The sequence below is a fragment of the Crocodylus porosus genome, unplaced genomic scaffold (assembly GCF_001723895.1).
Source record: "Crocodylus porosus isolate Cpor-Errol unplaced genomic scaffold, CroPor_comp1, whole genome shotgun sequence".
NCBI classification, from domain to species: Eukaryota; Metazoa; Chordata; order Crocodylia; family Crocodylidae; genus Crocodylus; species Crocodylus porosus.
The window spans coordinates 71,591,080-71,610,736 of NW_017728909.1; the positions used below are offsets into that span (position 1 = coordinate 71,591,080).

The window sequence follows — 19,657 nt, forward strand, 5'->3', positions numbered from 1 at the left end:
AGCCATAATGTTTGTACTTCAAATATTTGTACAAATGCTTCTTATTTTTTTAATATACCTCATGCCAATGTAGGCATATGGTTAAAAAAATATTTCAGTGTGCCTTAATCCCAGACATCATAACCTGAATAGAATTGGAATTCAATAAATAGCTGACAAAAATTAAAAACCATACTTATTTAATGTACAAAATTAATATGTAATACTTTGTTAAAATTCACTCTGATTTGATGCAAGCAATTACATTTAAAAGTATTTTAGTATGAAGTTTAAGATGGATTTTTCAACAATTTTGATCTTTATTATACTTTATGGATTCAAGGAGAAAATAATCACTTCTATTTAGGCAACATTATAATAGCACATGAAAATGTTTAAAAATGCATTATGCTGTTATATCTTTGGCATCTCATTAAAAAAGTGGGAGAGAATCATAAAATTGTCCAAAATGATTTAGAAGAATGAAATTGAAAGTCATACTTCAGTTTATAGCACAATACATCTAACTACTTGTGGAACTACATATTCGTTTTACAGCATATAACATAAGAACCAAGAGAAACTGATAATGGGTCACTTTTTTCTTTTTTTCAATACTAAATATTGTGATCACTTTTAATATAAACAATATAAACATTTTTCAAAGTACTGCAATAATTAGTTTTTGGAAGTCAGCAAATTAATAAGAGGCTTAGGGACTGAGCCTACATTTGTTCAGACTAACACAAATATACAAGAGAATTAAAATATCTAAAAATATATATTCATGACTGCTAGTAATGAAATGCACTAACAATATATGAATATAAAAGCCTATTCTGACAATGCTATTAAACAAATCTATATTCCTGATCCTAGAGTCCTCCTTAGACCAAATGCCCATTACCTGAAACTCAAATGTTTTTAACATTTTGGCAGTTTTCTTCCTCTTCCCCCTTTTGATATCCTTTAACTTATAATGGTTGAAACAGAGAATGAAACACAACTATTCAATGGCATAAGACAGTTTGCTAACTTCTGGATTAATAAAAATACTGAAAGAAAAACCATAATTTGCATCAAGATTAATAAAAATTTTGGTACATCATTTGTTGATGCTACTGGAAATCAGGTTTGAATGGAAAATTAGAAGCTCTGTTTGTAAGCATTAAAAAAAATATTTGGCAAAATGACAGCAGATTAAAGCTGGTAGTAGTATACTGTTCCAAATCCACGGGTTAACATGTTCAGTGATGAAAGTAAGTTTTACATTATTTATAAATGGCTATTTAAATCTGTAAACATATTAAAAAATAAGAGGAGTATAAAATCCATAGTCCAGGTTCAACTAAAGTTTAGTTTCAAAATTTTCTGTCCTAATGGAGTAAATGACAAAGGATGGGAATCAGGAAATGAATTTGTACATTTATTTATCCATTCATTTATTGTACATGTATTTGTACATACAGCACTGAACAGAACAAGATCATTGCCATTTTTGTGTGTGACATTAGTACAGTGTTTTATTATTTGGTAATCCACAATGATGCCAAATCAAGAAGTTATAAGATAAAGTATCACCTCAGGAAAATAAATATATTTTTATAAAGGTTTAAGTGAGAAACTACTCTTTAAATTTTGTGCATTTTCTTATTTCTAAATATCCTTTTCTATCACATCTGATTCCCTGCTACCTGCAATTTCTCATCCATGCAGCAAAATAAACCTCTAGACTAGTATGAAAGTTTTCTTTAGAAGAATTTAAATGTAAGCAGCAATATCTGTGGGCATTTGTAAAGAAAAGGAACTGGAAGTGAAGCACAATATATCACAGTCTTCTGGATTTAGAATAACCATCTCAAAAGAGATAGAGTGCAAATCACAGGTGGGAGACTAGTTTGTGCATACTGATAATCCAAATGTGCTGCTACATTCAGCTTCCTCTAACTACCTGTTACACTGTACAGTATTTTTGAGGGCAGAGGTTAAAGGGAGCAGTTCACCATCTAGCAAAAGAAAGAGAACTTAAAAGTTCAGTTTACTTCATTCTTCAAGGAGAAAATCCTTTATTAGGTACTGCAGGACAAAGGACTTGCAACTATATGCTGTTTGGAAAATATGCTACTGCTGTAATTTTTCTCACGGTATGGGGCTTTGAGATGCACAGTGGCACTCCAACCCAACTTTTAAACAAAGCTGCATGGAATTTTCATGACATCAAGTGTCTTCTTCAAAGTTATGCAGAGAAAATTGATTTTTGATAGTTATAAACTACATCTACTGCTGCTAGACTGTAGAGGTACTTTTTGTCTCAGTAGTTAAAATTACTGTTGAAAATCTTTTAATATTCTTTTTCTAACAATACTGTATTCTGAAAACTCTAGCTACATGACTAGAGTATAACCCGCTGTTTGAATACTGTTGATAAAAATCAAGGAGCATTACAAATCAGGACCCAGATCCCTGCAAATACACATGCTTATATTTAAGTTTCCTCACTTGAATAGAATCACTGGTTCTAATATCAATGTCACTACTCATGAATAAAATTAAGCAGGTGCATAGGTACAAGACTGTTTTAACACAGCCATAATCTGAGTCAGAAGTTGTTTTTTTGCAAGTACAGGAAATTCATGATAGATTTTTAAAAAAGGACATTCAGTAGTACCTATACTATGCAATTCATTTTTCTATTTTTGACTTAACGGAAATATTAAGGGGAAATGGGACAGGTTCTGAAATACACTGATGAAGCTCCAGGGTCTTCACATTCTCATCTAACCCTCTGTGGTATTATACATGATACTGCTTTTTTGTCAGACCATATAAAAAAAACCATAATTCAAATTTATCCCTAACTCTTGAAGTAAATTTATGTTAGCTCTCCAGCTAACACTCATTTTCTATTTCTGTCAAAGGGACAAAGATTTTATTTTTTGTATAATTCTGAAAGACAGAACATTAAAAAATTTAAATACCTGGTAGCTGCTACAGAGATTTTTTCTAAGGGAAGTAGGTATCATTAGTGAGCATAAAACGATACAGACTGATTATCATCTAGATTGAAGATTACTGGAGTTAAACTTTCAACCTATTACAGTAAATAAATAAATATGCTTGTGTACTTCACATGAGGGATCCAGTTCATTTATTAAAGAGACTTCATTAGGTGTAAGCTTCTGAAATCCACAGGAATAGCAGAAATAAAGAAAAAACAACTAGAGACAACTAGAGAGGCAGCAGGGGGAAGGGGAGGAAGAGCAAGGAAAGCAACAAATTTCAAAATAAAATAATTTATGGTGGGGGGGAACAAATACTGAAGGTGAAAGTATAGGACCTGACCCACAAAGCTTTATCCATGTGCTTAATTGTATCATGCAATAGTGTTCATATGCTTACCATTTGTAAGAACTGGGCCATAAAAAAGCAAAGTTATGGAGAAAAAAACATAATTGTGTGTAAAGCTGGAAAGGAAAATAGAAAAAGGGAGAAACTCATTTTGAGAAGAGAGCAAATTACAAAAACTTGAACCTCAATTGACAATGCAGCAATTTAGTATTATTTTGAAAGGCACAATGAAAGCTATATATATTTAAATGATAAAAATTGAAGGAGAGCTTCCCTAATCAGTAAAACATGAAAAAGATATCTTTTTGACTTACAAATATATTTTCTTTCAGTTTCCCTTTGTCAGTGCTGGAGTTTTTCTCTATTGCAAAAAGATGTGTACCCTCCTAACAATACTGGATAGAGTAGAGGGCATTTAAAAAAAATTAAATGAAAAGAAATCAAAGACTATCACTAGGAAAAAAGCATACCATTTACTACGTGCACTAGAGCAATGAAACACAACCAAATTATAACATGAAACTGAATATTCATTTGCAAGGAAAAATAAAGAATATACATATTTTTCATGATTTATAAGATCAAATACCAATTTTTTGGAAGAAAGGTGAATAAGCTGTTGTAAGTTTTACCTTGGAATAGTGTAGGTTTCCTTAATATGTAAATCAAGCTTATCAAAGAATATTTAGTTAACAAAAAAAGTAAGAATAATTTTAAGAAGCTTTTAACCAGATTTCTATTTTAAGTAGAATTTACACAGATCCCATACTATTATTTCAATGTTACTCACCAGCACTATATAAAATAAATGTTTAACCTTGTTAGTTGTACCTCACTTTTTAAAAGAGAAATAATCTATAGTCTAATTAGAATGCAAAATGCTAGTTTGGTATAAAGGTGGGATTTTTTTATGACAGTAACAACCTTTTAAAGCATTCCAGATAAGCATCTATGAAAGTACATAATTGAGTTACATGTCTATGAAAATCATCTTGGCTTCTACAGATGAGTCACTCTTACGGAAGAAAAAAACCCCTTTTTTTTCTTTTCTTTCTTTCTTTCTTTCTTTTTCTTTTTTTTTTTAAAGGTATGACCTCAGGGACACCAACTACCCTGAAGGCGAAGGGAGACAGAGCTTAGTGATTATGTACACTACCTCAAGAACGAAAAGACCAGAAATACAGAGTTCTTCAAATTCTTCTTCATAATATTACAAGAGCAAGAGAGCCAAACATTGTGTTAGAGGAGCCCTGTGCAACTGCTAGAAGTGGAGAATTCATTTTTTCCCCCGAAGTCCAAAGTATTAGAAAATCTGAACGCCACCAGAACACTGGTGTCTTATCTAGGATACAGGATAGGTGACAATAAGCTGACACCAGTGATAAGGAGAAGTATCCATTCCTCTAAATTGTTTTTGTTGCACCTTTATAGATAATCATTTGGATGTTGTAATTTTTAAATGCTAATAAATAGGTTCCTATGGCAGTCCATGCTAGATTTGTTATAGATCCTAGTTTGAGTATTTCTTTTCAAACCTCAGTTCCCAGGTACCTCTTTCTTTTAACTGCTGCTCTTAGTTGTAACCTATAATTTAAATATTTATTTCAAATTCTTTTCTCCATAAGGACTCCAAAATATTAGGTTTCACTACTTTTTGCAAGTGGAAAAGAAGTGCATAGAGGCTTTGATCTTTCCAGGCAGCTGAGAAAGTTGAGCTTCTTTAGTAATTCTTAGTAAATGCCTGGAAAGCGTGGCTGTAAGATCATATCCTTAAACCATCCAGCACCATTCCATAATCATTCACTGGCTAGTTTCACCAAAGCTTTTAATCTCTGAACATAAACTGCACCTTTGTGTTTCACTGAGTGAAATGCTATGCACCATCACTAACTTTATAAGTAATATTTTACTCATGGAAATATTCCTTACAAACAAATTCCCAACACTCAGGAAATCAATAAACCCCAGAATTAGAGCGGAAAATTGAAGAGACAGTTACACAATTCTGTGTGTGATTGCTGTCCCCTCTCACAGCTATACATCTTCACATCAACCTAATTCATTTGACACACAGTCTCCCCACAGCTGAGAAAATCCAGCTTCCTTACTAGTTCTTACTAAAAGATTAAATACAAAAACCGTCTATGTTTAAATAATGTTAAGGTTGTGACACGAATCAACAAAAGGCAGGAAATTCAAAGATACGCTAACACTCCATGCTTAATCCACTATTGTTTAACAAAAGGACAAAATGGTATATGGAACTAGAGTCAGCCCTGACTTCATGCTATCTGTGGTCTTGGGTAAACAAGTGTTTACCACAGAAATACTTCATTCACAAATATTGCAGATTCTCTAGTAAACTTTGTTTCGTAGTAATGCATAGGCAGTTGTTTAAAACACTTGTCACTTAACTAAAATAAATTAGAATGAAAGAAACCTTTTAGTTTAGTTTACCATCCTACTGACCTGCATTATGGTAAGTCATACAACATTTATGTAAAGATAAAAGCATTATGAAGCAAGTAAACATTTACAGAGTTTCATACATTTAATAGCAGAAAAAATTTAAATATAAACACTTCAACTTTCATGAGCATTTCAAAACTAAACAAAAAGCCTCCCAAAAGTTCCTAAATGAAGCCCTTTCTTAAAAGTTAGGGCTAAAAGCTAAAATATCTTCTTTAAAGTAAAATTAAACAGAAACAGTGACTGTGTCTTTTAAAAATGCATATATGTTTTCGTGTTAAAAAACCAAGTTTTTATGTTATTTTTCAGTTATACAGAGCTGGATACATTCATCCTAAACTTTGAAAAAAATGTATTTGGTCATGTACATACATACATATCAACAACATATATAGACAGGCAGTTAAACAATTATTCCAAGATTTAAGACTTGATTTGGTAAGTTTTAAGGGTGAAACGATTTTTACAACAGTTATATACCCCTGAGAAGTTCATAACAAAAGTGCTGACACAGCCTAAACTCTAGCAGTGTAATAAGCAGTACTATATTTCTTTTCTTTTTTTATATAGTTAACAACTGTTAGCATCTGCTGCCTATTTCAATTCCACCTTGGTTTCCTTTTTTGTTTTTCTTTTTGTCTAATATAATTAAACATAAAAAAATTCCTGTGTGACTACAGTGAGAACAGAAAATCTACTAAAACAGTGTTAGAGGTTTGTTGGTGTCCAAATACAGCCCAAGAGAGTCAGATGCCCTCTGCTACACTATATTTTTTAAACTCATCATTCTGTGCAGTCTTCCACCAAATTAAATTCCATGGTGGCAGCATGCCAGGGAAACTAATGTTGCCTATGACTGCATTGTTATGGTTTAGAGGATTTTATTAGTCTTCTGGATTTCAATAGGAAGGCAACCTTTCAGTGCACCATTTTTAGTAACCTTTTTCAATAGAGTGTACATTTTCAGGATTACATATTTTATTTTTTCATTGAATCTTACTGACAAAACTAATTAGGAACATACAAACTGTTTAATTTCACTTTTCATGATATGATTTCTTAGAGTATGTGTAATTATTTCACCCATGCATCCCTCTATTCAGTATTAGTTATGGGTCAACAATTACAATTAGTGCTGATATCTTAATTCTTTCCTGGTGTCTCAGATTGAAGGTATGTTTAGAACAAATTGTGCTGGTAAAATCATGCTGTTTTACTTACTAATGCAATTCCCAGTTTTGGCCATTTGAACTAATAAACAACTACATTTCTGCCACCAATGGACAAAATTTCTTTGAACTACTCACTATCACATCAAGAAAACTTGGCTGAAATTTTCAAAGTAGTCTCAGTGGGTGTATCTACACATGCCACTAAGGTGATGTGATGAACTCCAGCACAATTTGTGCCAGAGTCAGCTACTCCTTGGTGCCTGTGACTGCAGCAGTTTGAGTCAGGAGGGGCAGACCCGGGCTGGCAGCAGGCTTGAAGGGTTAGCCTCAACCTCTGGGTGGCAGTGTTGGGCAACAGAGGGGCTAGCTGGGAGCCAAGAGGGCCAAAACTGCAGAGCTATGTGACTGACACCATGAACCTGCTGCCAGCCCACAGCTACTCCACACTGACTCAAACTGCTGCAGTCCCAGTCCCTGTCCACACGTTTGTTTCTGTGCACTAAATGACTGTCATAAGATAGTACTGTTCTATCCCAACAGTTCTATCTGACAGAAGACTTAATTAATTTACTGCACCTAAAACCAGCACATGTATAGCCAGTGATGCTTTACTGTGGAGCTAATTAGTCAACTGCAGTAAAGTGCATGTGTAGATGTACCCATCATGAATAAAATGTGAATGCTTAACTTCAAAATAGTAAAGTTTTGTGCAATTTCCAAGGCTAGATAAGCCATAGTATTCATGCACTGATTTTACCAATGTATGTTCGAGTGAATATTAATTTAATATTAATATATGAATAGTGTTGACACCCATTTGTAACAACACCTTGCAAAAGAAACAGCCTCTTACCAGCAATATTTTCCCTTCGGAATATTTTCCATACTATGCATTCCACTGACATTCTCTATAATAGGACAAGCCACTTAACAGCAACATGGCATTAAGGCACCAGAATGTTGCTACTAACAGGTGTCAACTGTAATAAATCTACCCTTAGAAGCACCACCAAAAGTTATCTGAAAAGCTCCAAAGATTATTAGATCAACTACACCTATGATGCTAATTTATCATACTACAATTTAAACTAGTGATTCACAAACTTTATAAACTATTAGAAGGAACAATCCAATTTTAACAATTAAGGATGCTTATCTAACCATCCAGGTAACTCCCTGGTTACTGCGTTAAGGGGTAGAGGAGTTTCAAACACAGGAGAGGTTATTGAAACCTAAAAATGCTGTCCTAACAATTCAGAATCTCCATTGTCATTTTACAGCCCAAAGAGAATTCCTCTCCCAAATCTCCCACTACTTCTTTGCACCAAGCCTCTACTTCTCAGTGATGTGCTACAGGGTCTTGTCCCACTGCTGGGCCAAGAATAATCTTTGTATTCAACTTTCAGATAAGCAAAGCAGTGCAAGGCTGGAAAAAAGGGACCCGTTTATGTTTATTAAAAAGACTACCAACCTTGGTATTCTTTATTTGAAAGCCATGGAATGAAGAAAGAAGGAAGTGGAAAGACAATCCTAATCAGGTACCTTAGGACTAATCCTAAAAGCTGTGGGGAAATGAATGGGAAATCTCATTGATATCAATGGATTTAGATACCCGAGTAGGATTTTCAGGCCACATGTAAGTTGTTTTTTCTAAGAGTCTCCCTTCAGGCAGAGTACAAGCACCTCACAACACTGACATGCATTACGAAGTTGTCTAGGTAGGACTTACACATCTTGATCTGGATTACTACAAAACTAAGATGAGAAGACTAAGGATTTTTTCAGTCAAAATATAGGGCAATGAATCTAAGCAGCTCTGTAGTTTTGCAACTTTGCAGCAGGTTTGGACTGGATCTCGTTTTGTGATGTCAAAATTCTGCCCAACTCTCATTAGGTGCCTAAGAGAACGATTTGGATTTTGCCTTACTTTTTGGATCTGAGCCTTAATTCCAAAACCTGGCTCTAGTTTGAGTCAGTGGGTTTCTTTACTACTTGATTGTTTTAAACCATACCATTTGATCTATCATCACTCAAACTCTTGCCATAGAAACCTATAGTTTTTGCAACCTAATCCATCTAAAGAATTAATCTGTAGTTTTTCAAAGCCTAGTTCTGTTGCTCCTGATACTACTAAATTGTCATGGTTTCTATTATTGCACAGCAATATTTTTTTAAAGTAACATAGGATACATACCACTTTTTACATCCTACATTAAGCAATTAAAAAATCTAGTCATAATTGCTTAGTTATGTGCTTAATTCATTTTAAAACACACAGTTTTTTTGGGGTAAGTTGCCATGTGTTCTCCATGATCATTCCAAAGGTACAATTACCATTTACTCCAATCCTATCTCTGTCTGTTAAATCAAATAAGCATGATTTACGTGCAAGCTTGTATATCAACTTTAAAACTTGCAGGAACAAATAATTATATGCATATTGAAAGTATGTTTATACATTAGCTTAGCAATTTTATGGAGTAAAATCCATACCTAAATATTTCCAATAGCTTCATAAAAATCTCATGTAAAGCTACAAGAGATCAATCTTGATACAAGGTAGGAGGGAAAAAAACTGTATTACATACCATAATCAGTGATCTTACAGGATACCAAATACAGCTCTTTCAGGTTCCGTCCTTCTTTAGCAATAACCTCTACACATCTGGAATACATTTAAAATAAGATTTACAGTTATATGAATGCATTTCATCTTCAATTAATCAGGGCTCACCCATAATTGTAACACTACGGTCAATTCTGAATGCATTACATAACGTTTTCATTCTGGTGAACTCCTCTAAAGCCATTTCAAGAGAATATATTATATTCATACCTTTTAAACTGAAAAGTACAATGATTTATGTGACTCAAGTTAGACCTATTTATGATTAATACAAGTCCCGTGATCAAAAGAGCTCTTGATGGGAAAAATATGTTGTATTGAATTTGTTTATATGACTATCACATTAACAGCATCTGAATATACAATATTTAGTAAGGCTGTGTGAAGCTTCAGTCCCTGATTCGATTCGGTGGAGATTCGGCCTAATTCAGTGGTCAAATCTCCAAATCCAAATCAAATCAGAGGATCCTTTAATCTCTCCGAATCAAACTGGAACCCTCTGAATCAATTCAGAGATTTGGACATAGACACAGCTTTAAATGTTTTTCTACATACCTCAAAGTACCAGGTGGCTTGTGAATGCTGCAATGGTAGGGTGGATGGAGTGTCCCACAGGAGTGGGCAGGGGGAGTCTCCAGTACACTCAACATCAGACCTGGAAGTGGACCAGAAGCACTTCCATTCCACTTCCAGGTCTGCTGGGGAGCATATGTGCCCCCTCCCACCCCTCTGGGCTTGGCAACTGGTGCCTCCTGGTTCTGGAGGGGCACCTGGGGTCCCCCCATGGCCAATCACTGAGTTCAGGGGTGCAGAGGGCCCCCCTACATGCTCCCTAGGAGACTGGGAAATGAAACAAAAATGCTTCCAGTCCACTTCCGGGTTCACCCCTGAGCATGTGGGTGGCACCCCCGTACTCCTGTGGGATGCTTCATCTGCCCCAGCATCTCAGCATTCATGAGCCATGCCTGGTACCTTGAGGTATTGAGAAAAAACATTTAAAGCTATGTCTATGGCTAATTGCAGATTCTGGGAATCAACATTGAATCTTCAGATTTGGATTTGGCTGAATAAAATCAGGGACAGTGATCTGAATCAACAAATTGAATCACTGTCCCCGATTTGGGCTGAAACCAAATTGAATATGGCCTGTTTCACACACCCTAATGCCTAGCCATAGAGTTTCAGACAAAAGTGTAAGCTGCACTATATCAGTTGCAGAAGACTTTAGAACAGGGACTGGCAACCTATGGCCCCTGAGCTGGATATGGCCAAGCAGAGGAACAGCAGCACAACTGTGTGGCAATCAGGGCAGTGCCATGCTGATTTTGGCATTTCAATCAGCTGCCACTGTGAAACTGTTTTTTTGTGCCCTACAAAGGGATCTGTTGGCCTAGTTGCATCCTCCCTTCCTCCCCCATGCACACTGACCCAGAAAATCAGGCAGTACAGGGCTGCATTGAGCCTCTCATCCCCTCCACACCACTCCTTGCTGCAGAGGGCCACATATGTACAGTGAGAGTAAGGGCAGGAAGCTTGAGCTTTCTGGTGTGGAGTGTGCATGTGCGGTAGGAGAGGGAGATTTGCGGCACGGAGTTGGGCTGCAAAGCTCTGGCCGAGGTTGACAAAATGTTGCTGATCCCTGCTAAAAGAAAATATTAGCCATTTTAAATATGGAAGTAAAATTCACTCTTGCATTTCTGCAGTGATTATTACAGATGTCAATATTAATTAGGTCAGGGAATATCATGAACCATTTGTGCACCACAATGCTGCTATATAAGGTCAGATTTATGAGGATGGAGTCTCAAACTGAGTTTCTGCTTGATTAGCCTGTTTATTACTAAACAGGTTTTTGTCTGTTAATTCACTTTTTCATTTTCTCTTGTAAGCAAGGAAAGGAACAAGAAAATGAAAATGTGTCATAAAAACTAGCTGTTTATCATCCAGCATTTAATTATGACTACATCCAGATTTAAGATTCATGAACAAGTTATGTTTACAATTGTGTTATTTATACAGTATCATTCACAAAATGGAGTTACTATAAAATGTATTTTTATCCTACTAAGTTTAGAACTTATTACTTGTTCATTAGATTAGCTCCTCCAGCCCTATTTCGAAACTAAATATGGATACATTTTTAAAAGCAATTTTTAGCAGGAAAGAGATAGTAGCATTCCTTTTGAGTCAATATGGATCCTTTTTAATTTACAGGTCACTGATGCAATAGGCTGCTATGGCTCCCAAGTCAATCCATCTGCGTTACACAGGATAAAAATAATTCCTAATTTTAAAGTAAAAATATATGTTTTCTAACTCCGTCATAACCTTTTGGGGAAAATAAGCCTATATGCTCAGGAACTTCTAGCACCACCAAAAGAATATTTTCCAATATGAGATCTTACTACTGATGCCAACAATTTGATTTTCTAAAAAAAGACTTGTTCTTAGAAATTATAGTAATAACAGCATCATTTCTTTTCAGTGCTATTAATCCTCTGCCCTCATCCCAGAAGCAAAGCAGCACGGCTCTGTGAAGGTTACTTTCACTTTGATTTCTTCACCATTTTCATAACAGATATCAGGTTACATTTTTAATAAATATTCGATTTATTTTCTAAACTGGGTAAAATTAATACTTGGAAAACTTAAACTGGCAACCAGGTTGAACTGGAGAAAGGAGTCCTGTTTAACTATATTGGACAAAGCAAAAAGAGTGAAAACTTTTTTCCATTGACCCTGACCTGGAGGAAAAGCACTATGGGAGACTGAATAATTCACTCCTCTTACCCTTTTTCAAGCTATGTCTCTTCCAACAAGACTGCAAATATTGATGTCAATTAGCAACCATGGTGTTCATTTTCCCATTGGAGAGATTTGAAGAAAGACTGTTTCATTTCATATTTTCATTCTGTGGAACCATGTTCATCAGGTTACTTTTATACCAGGGGTATCCAACATATAGCTTGAGGGACAGATCTGGCTTGTGGAGATATTTTGCCCAGCCCAAAGGCCTCCCAGAGGATCTGAGAATTAGGGGCAGGATCTGTGACCTAATTTCCAGCAATGGAGCTCCAATGGGCATGTGCATCACCAACAGCGAAGCAAACAGCCGCTGTATTTTGCAAGCTGCAAGGCAACCACTCAGCTGTTCCATGCTGCTGCTTACTCTGCAACCATTGCAGGTCCTGATAAGGAACCCCACAGTCTGGATCTGGCTCAAGGGAGTAGGTGAGTTTAACATGCCTGTTTTATACAAATCAAATAGTAAACAAGATTCTCACTGATCTCTAAGGCATGTTTACAACTTAGGCACCTGGCCCTAGATAGGTGATCCTAACCAACAGGATTAGGCACCTAGGCTTTTTAGAGAGTGCTAGAGGCATACCAAAGTGCTTCCTAAGGCAGATCCAGATCACCTAGTCACTCAGCAGGGAGGTGCCTACAGCAAGTGAACAGGAACATTCTGTGTAGCAGTGCTCCTTTTTACAGATTATGTATATAACTGCTGGAAGAAAGAGAAATGCATCTGTCACACCAGGACTTAGATCACTCAGACAAGATGCCTACCTGAACAACAATGGTCATAAGGCACCTGCCGTGCAGCCTAAGTAACTGGGTCAGCCACCCAACAAACTTATCAGAGTCTACTACCCACCCTGCCATTTCTCTCTGATTAGTTCTGGGGCTGCTTTGAAGGAGCTCCTCCAGCACCTGAACCTTGCTGCACATCTTGCTGGTCCTCCAGCCTGAGCAGCTCCTACCCTTGTGACTTCTCTGGCTTTCACCCTGGTATTCTTGACCATGTACCCTCAGACTTCAAACTCCAATTTGACCTTGGCTTACTTCTCAGACTTCGGATTCTGGTTAACCTGTTGGCTCAATGTTTGGTTTGGACTCCTCAGCCCTGTGGATTTTGGACCTTAACTGCACCTCAGCTTGCTTCCTGACCCTCTGATTCTGGTTAGTTCTCTGGCTTGGAGTTTGGGCTCAGACTCTTACCTTTGGATCTCACCCCCACAGCTGGGAATCAGGCCCACCCTCAGGTGCTACCAAGCCATATTTTGCTCCTGGAATCTTTCAAATTCCTGCCCCTGGTTCTAACTGTTCAACCTGATGCCCCATGTGGACCATGACCATGGTTATAGGCACCAAGAAAAAAAACAAGTTATGCAGGAACCAGCACTTGCCCAAAAAGACAGAGACCTAGACATCCTGATTTTCTCAGCCCGAGTATGTTTGACTCTAGAACTCCTGCTTCTCCGACCATTAGATTATCAGGTGGAGGATAACTTCAACAGGAAGAGTGGAGAAAGTCATCAGGCAGAATGGATTCAAGAGCCTTTGGGCCAAAAGGACATCATGTAAGGGAGAGATATACTCTGTACACCAGCTAGGAAATCTGCTGGGAGTGAAGCTGCCTTTGGTTCAACTCCCTGTTTTCAAAGCTTTTCATGCATTATATCATATTTTCAGTTTTAGCTTTCGTATCCCTGCTATAGCATATGCATAGGTAAAATGAACTTGTAGAGATACAAGAAACCCTTTACGTTTCCTCACACAGATGCTGATCAATTTGTGGAGGATACTAATTTCAAATCTATTTTCATACACAAACTTTGAAAATAAAGAAAATAAAAGTTGTATATTTATTACCTCTACCTTTATTAATCTTTGTTAAATATAGAGTCAAAGAAAAAGGGTAATAGCACAAAATGATATTAACCTTTTCTACAAAGCAAGGATCAAGTTATATTAAATCTCTTGGCTATAATCCATCAAAATTACCCCTATTTGTAGCCATATATATCTTTCAAAACATTAAGTTTATATTCTGATTGATTTGCGCAATTCCTCAGAAAATGTTGAGTAATTTTTTAACATTATTTAGAAGGATTCCTTCTTTCATGCCAGTTTTTTTGGAGGTGAGGGCAGGTAGGGTTTGGGTTTTTTAGTATATTGATTTTTTTAATAGATAGGGAATGTTTATTTCAAAAAGAAAGTTTGAATAGGTTTACTCCATGGATAATGATATTTTCTTCCAAACTAAAAAAATACCCTTGATGTGCAAACACAACTTTAGAAAACAAATTAATTTTATAATCAAAACAATTAATTATTCTGTAACGCTGAGGGCTAAAGGAATAAGGCTAATAGTAGAGCTAAACAAGTAAACAAGGTATTCAAGAACCAATATGGCTAACAATATTATCTTTACTTTGTGACCTCTCTAAAATAAGGTAAACACATTAGAAACATGCAACTCATGAAACCTACCCAAAGAGAAGACACTGTGTTTTGATAGGTATGGGGAGAAACTACTCATTTATGCAACCTGGAGATACTGACTGACAAAATCTTGTGCCATCTTGCAAAATTTCTTCTCCATCTAGCATAAGTTTTATGAAAGCTGTTCTCTGAAAGGCTAATATGCAATTAATTTTTATCACATTTGATTCTAAATGTAGTAAGTTGGTATCATGCACAAGCAAATTTACAGTACAGATGGAAGTCAGGGAAAGGTGAAGAACGGAAGCTGATTTCACAGTATGAAGCCAATCAAACAATATTTCAGAGTAAGACCATAACTAATGTTAACATGAAAAGTGTTACAGTGCTATCTGGAGTTTATGGCAAGTACACTCTGCGCAATATTGTGATGATGAATGGGGTCTCAACATCCCCAAAGTTCAGGGATGTTCACAAGATAACAGGACTAAAATTGCCTCTCGCCAAAACCACTTTAAAAAAATGTCTTACTATTTCTGGAAAGTCTGACAACTTTCTAAAATGAGAGACTACAACATGCTTAAAATCCCAGCACATCAAGATTAGACAAACCACTGTTAACAAAGCTGGAAATAGTGAGTGATTGTAAGCATGCATATTGTGCTGTTCCTTTGCTCTACCCATCTGCTCTGTACACATGAGCAAGCAGAGTACTGAAATGTGCAAAGATTTGTTCTTACACAGCTTCTGTACAAACAAGAGTTTCTTCTTGCACTGCAATAGTCTCCCAAAGCAGAAAAATAATACATCATATCCCAAAGTGATTGGGTTACTTTTGGACTTAATTGTTTTGATGAGGCCAACATAAAATTAGATGCAACATTCTTGCACTTGTTTTGTTTTTTGATTTTTTGCTTTTGGCTGCTGCAAACTTACAAGATTAAAAATACTATAAAAATGTACTAATTTAGAAAATGAGCCAACTGATGAGACAAATATTTTTGCTTTTCCTAGGCAACTGATCCCTAAATCCTTTGAGTTAAATGAGGGGTAAAGGTTAATGAATTAAATTGTATACGCTTCAGACTATCAAAGGGATTCAAAAGGGACTCAAGTTATGAAAAATAATTGTCTGTTCTACATACTTACATAGTTTTATGTTTTTGGTCTACTTCTCAAAAGCTTGGAACATGGCATTAGTGACAATTGAAAAGAACTAATGAGGAAATATGACTACAGTGCTTGCAAGAAAAGTGGTCCTAGGAGACCTTGTTACTGTTTGTGATGCACTTCAGGCCCCAGTGAAGCTAATTGGAGTTGCAATACACTGGTTAAGAGATCTCACTTTAAAGGACTGAGTTTCAATCACCTTAAAGGTGTGAAAAGCAATGGTACCATTAGAGACGCATTAATACACCGCTTGATGAGATCCAAAATGAACATCAGAATGTGCACACCAAGTCACTTTTGCATTAATCAACAAAGATATTTCTCTAAGCACAAAAAACAACTTTTTGCTATCCTTTCAAGCATAACCAAGAATAGCACAGTACTATATTGGGAAGAGAAACAGATTTAGGAATGAACAATGAGATCTAAGTCACAAACTAGGGAGAGAGAATGCTTATGACAGGGATCCCAAAAAGGACTGCTTTAAAAGCAAGATGTAGAAAAAGAGTGGCTGTAGTAACCTGAGCATAAAGTGAATGGGAAAGAGAATTAAATCAGTACCTATGAATAATCTTAGAATTGACTGAGGGGGCGATAGCAATAACACAATCCCATTTCAGTAAAAAAAAAAAAAAGTCTGCCATCGTAGGCAACGAGTTCAACTATTAGATACTAATGATTGGATATACTCTTAAGAAGTCTACAGTATAAGAGGTAAAATGGGAAATACAGCCAAATTTATATAGTGTCTTATCATCCAGACAGTAAACATTTCCCTTCACTGTCATAGCACACAGTTAAATAAGCAGACATATTTAAATTCAGTACAAAATATGTACTTGTAAATTACTTTTCATTTGAGCATGTAGGAGTGCTCTAAAGAAACAAACACTAATTGTAAAGAAGACAAAGCAGATTAAGATTTGCAATTAGAACTACTAAAGTATATGTGCAAAGCACATTTTGTCAGGACCTGATACACAATATGTCACTAGTTCTGCAAGCTAACAACAATTATCTTACAACAACAATTATCATTAAGTTCTCGGTAGTAAAGTTGAACACTCTGGGAAACTGATGATGCTTGAAAACCAGTTTTATCAAGTAGCTTTATTACTTAAAATAGGGGAAAATTAATACACATTTTGTCACGTTGGAAATAAAGTCACAAAAAATGAACATAGTGATTTTTTCAAATCTCTAAAACTAGCAGTGAACGTATAAAGGCTTCTTCAATTTATTCTACCCTGACTGTGTAGAACTCTAGCAACTTAGGGGACAGATAAACAAAGAAAGAAGACCATTAGCTGAGTTTCCCACTCCCCTTGCTGGCATATGTATGTAATTGCACTGAAGGTGGCCTTTGGTACCTCACTCCCTGTAACTGATTGGAGGAACAGATTTAAAGAAAAGAGCTGTGGAAAACAAGTGCCACCCCCAGCCCCCCCAACTCATATTAAATTAACTCTGGAGAAAAAACTATCAAACTTTTTTTTTTTTTAAACACTTGAAATATGGTTTTGAGGCCTTAAGAAGCCATTCATCTATTTTATTCTGGTTTGGTATTCTTACTGCATGCACAAAAATGCTGCAGGGACAAAACAAGGTTGTAGGAGACTGACTGTAGACTGAACTGTGTATAAGTTGAGTGTGGTTTTTATAGTTATTTTAGAAATTATAAAAAAGTAGACTAATAAACAGAACAATACAGTAATTTGAGTTTTTGTAGTTTACTGTTAGTACTGCATAGGCTTGCAACAGAGTAATGAAGATTGTATTATGAACCTTTCTCTTTGCATCTCTGGGAAAGTGGCAGCCTAAATCCTAGCTCTTATATTGGTCAGATAGCAGCCTCAGGATAGTCTGATGCCTATTGTATTTCACTAGTGTAATACTGACACGAGAAGGGAAACAAACTCAATTCATCATTAGAGAAATCACATACAGAGTGGCGAGACTATAAAATAAGTGAAATTCAAAAGCAGCTAGCAAAAAGTTAACACTCTCATTATTTACAGATCACTGCCTTATTCAGCAGTGATTAAGATTGGTAATACATGAGAAGGGTTTACAGAACTTCCCTAGGAGACATTTTATGTCATGCAATATTTATAAACACATGCAATATTTTCAGCATATACATCTCATCTAAAAGTCAAGGCTTGACACCCAAAATTGATATTTGAATTATCCGTACAATCTTAAACTCCTTCATTTCCAGTGATAAGTGACAGAGTTTTAAGACACCTCGCTCAGCTTAAAACTAAAAAGGATGTAGGCCCAGACTGTAATGACTTTTCAAGGTAAATTTTAGGATCAGTGCATGAAATGATTATGAATTCCCTTCCACAAGGTTGCCTGCCTACTATTTCTATTAGCGATACATTATTTGAGAAAAAGTCTGATGGTACTGCCTAAGCTTTATACGAAATGAAATTACCTCCTTAACTCAGACAAGATGCTAAAAAAAGATACATTTATTCTGAATTGGAAAAGGAGTGCTCCTACGTCATAATCTTAGTAGATTGCCTATTATATTTTACAAATATAGATTTGAAAAACCACCTGGTATTTTATAAATTTCAGTTAACACCAATTATCATACCAAAGTAGTAAATTAATAGTTTTACACAAGATCTTATTATGGAATTATGTGACTAGACAGAAAACCAAAGGATAGGGCTTTTAAGCTACAATTTTGAAACTGTGGCTAATTTTTTCAGATTGTAAACTCTGTAATTCGACAGTTGCAATGAGATCAAGAGGACAGCAGGTTGCATCCTTGAATCAAAATATCTCTCATACATCAACATTCATAATTAAATCAGTCTGTATTTCCTTTGGAGATGTAACCAGAACTTTTTCATTTAGCAACCTGATTAATAGGTCAGTTTTCTATGGCCAACCCAGTTTTTCCTATGTTTTATTTTTCTTAAAATGTAAGTCATCTTAACTAAAATAATGGGCTGCTGCATTTTTGTACCAGTTGCAACTTACCCAGGGCAGGTGGCACATTCTTAGATATGAACTGCAATAATCAAGCCTGGCAGTCACAAACAGGTGAATCCTTGTGGACAATTTTGAATCTCCGAGGAAGGGTCATGACTGGGCAGTTGTCGATGAAAATGAGCAGAGTTTGATACAATGACTATCTGGACTGTTAACAGAAATGTGAAGAACATGAAAGCTAAAGACTAATTTAACACAATCGGAGCATGGATACCATGCATCTTAAGAGATGCTACAGAAGAGAGAAATTCAACATCACTCCGATCTTGTTTGGGATTCATTCATTTAGCTGTTTATTGAGGTCTGATTTTTAGCAAGGAACTAGAAAGCTGGGAAGTGGTGCCATTTACATTTAATGTAAAAACAAGATGCAGAGCTGTTGTTATCTGTGTACTACTCTCATGTCAGTCTGTTTGTTATCTCATTGGTTTGTGAGTATCTTCACTCTATGTATGTTGGATGTTATAAGGGAATGAACCTCACAGGAACATTTATCCATAATACAACATAATATTTGAACTGAAAAGAAAGACATACATTCAGAATTTAAGGTGGGACAACTGCATAAGGTGGCTGAGAGCATCAACACTGGCAAATAGCTACAGCAGGAACATACATGCTTTCTTTGTCTTCGAAGCAAAGACAATTGTTGCTA

The 19,657-nt window shown here is 35.9% G+C and overlaps 1 protein-coding gene across 1 annotated transcript in view; it reads right to left on the reverse strand.

Annotated features, from left to right (window-relative positions):
• Positions 1–19,657, reverse strand: part of FBXL17 (F-box and leucine rich repeat protein 17) — a gene marked incomplete at its 5' end in the record, with an annotated part of 503,150 nt that overhangs the window by 160,797 nt on the left and 322,696 nt on the right. The window contains one exon of the mRNA XM_019531720.1: positions 9,557–9,633. Coding sequence (XP_019387265.1) covers positions 9,557–9,633 — 77 coding nt within the window. The remainder of the gene's footprint in view (positions 1–9,556; positions 9,634–19,657) is intronic.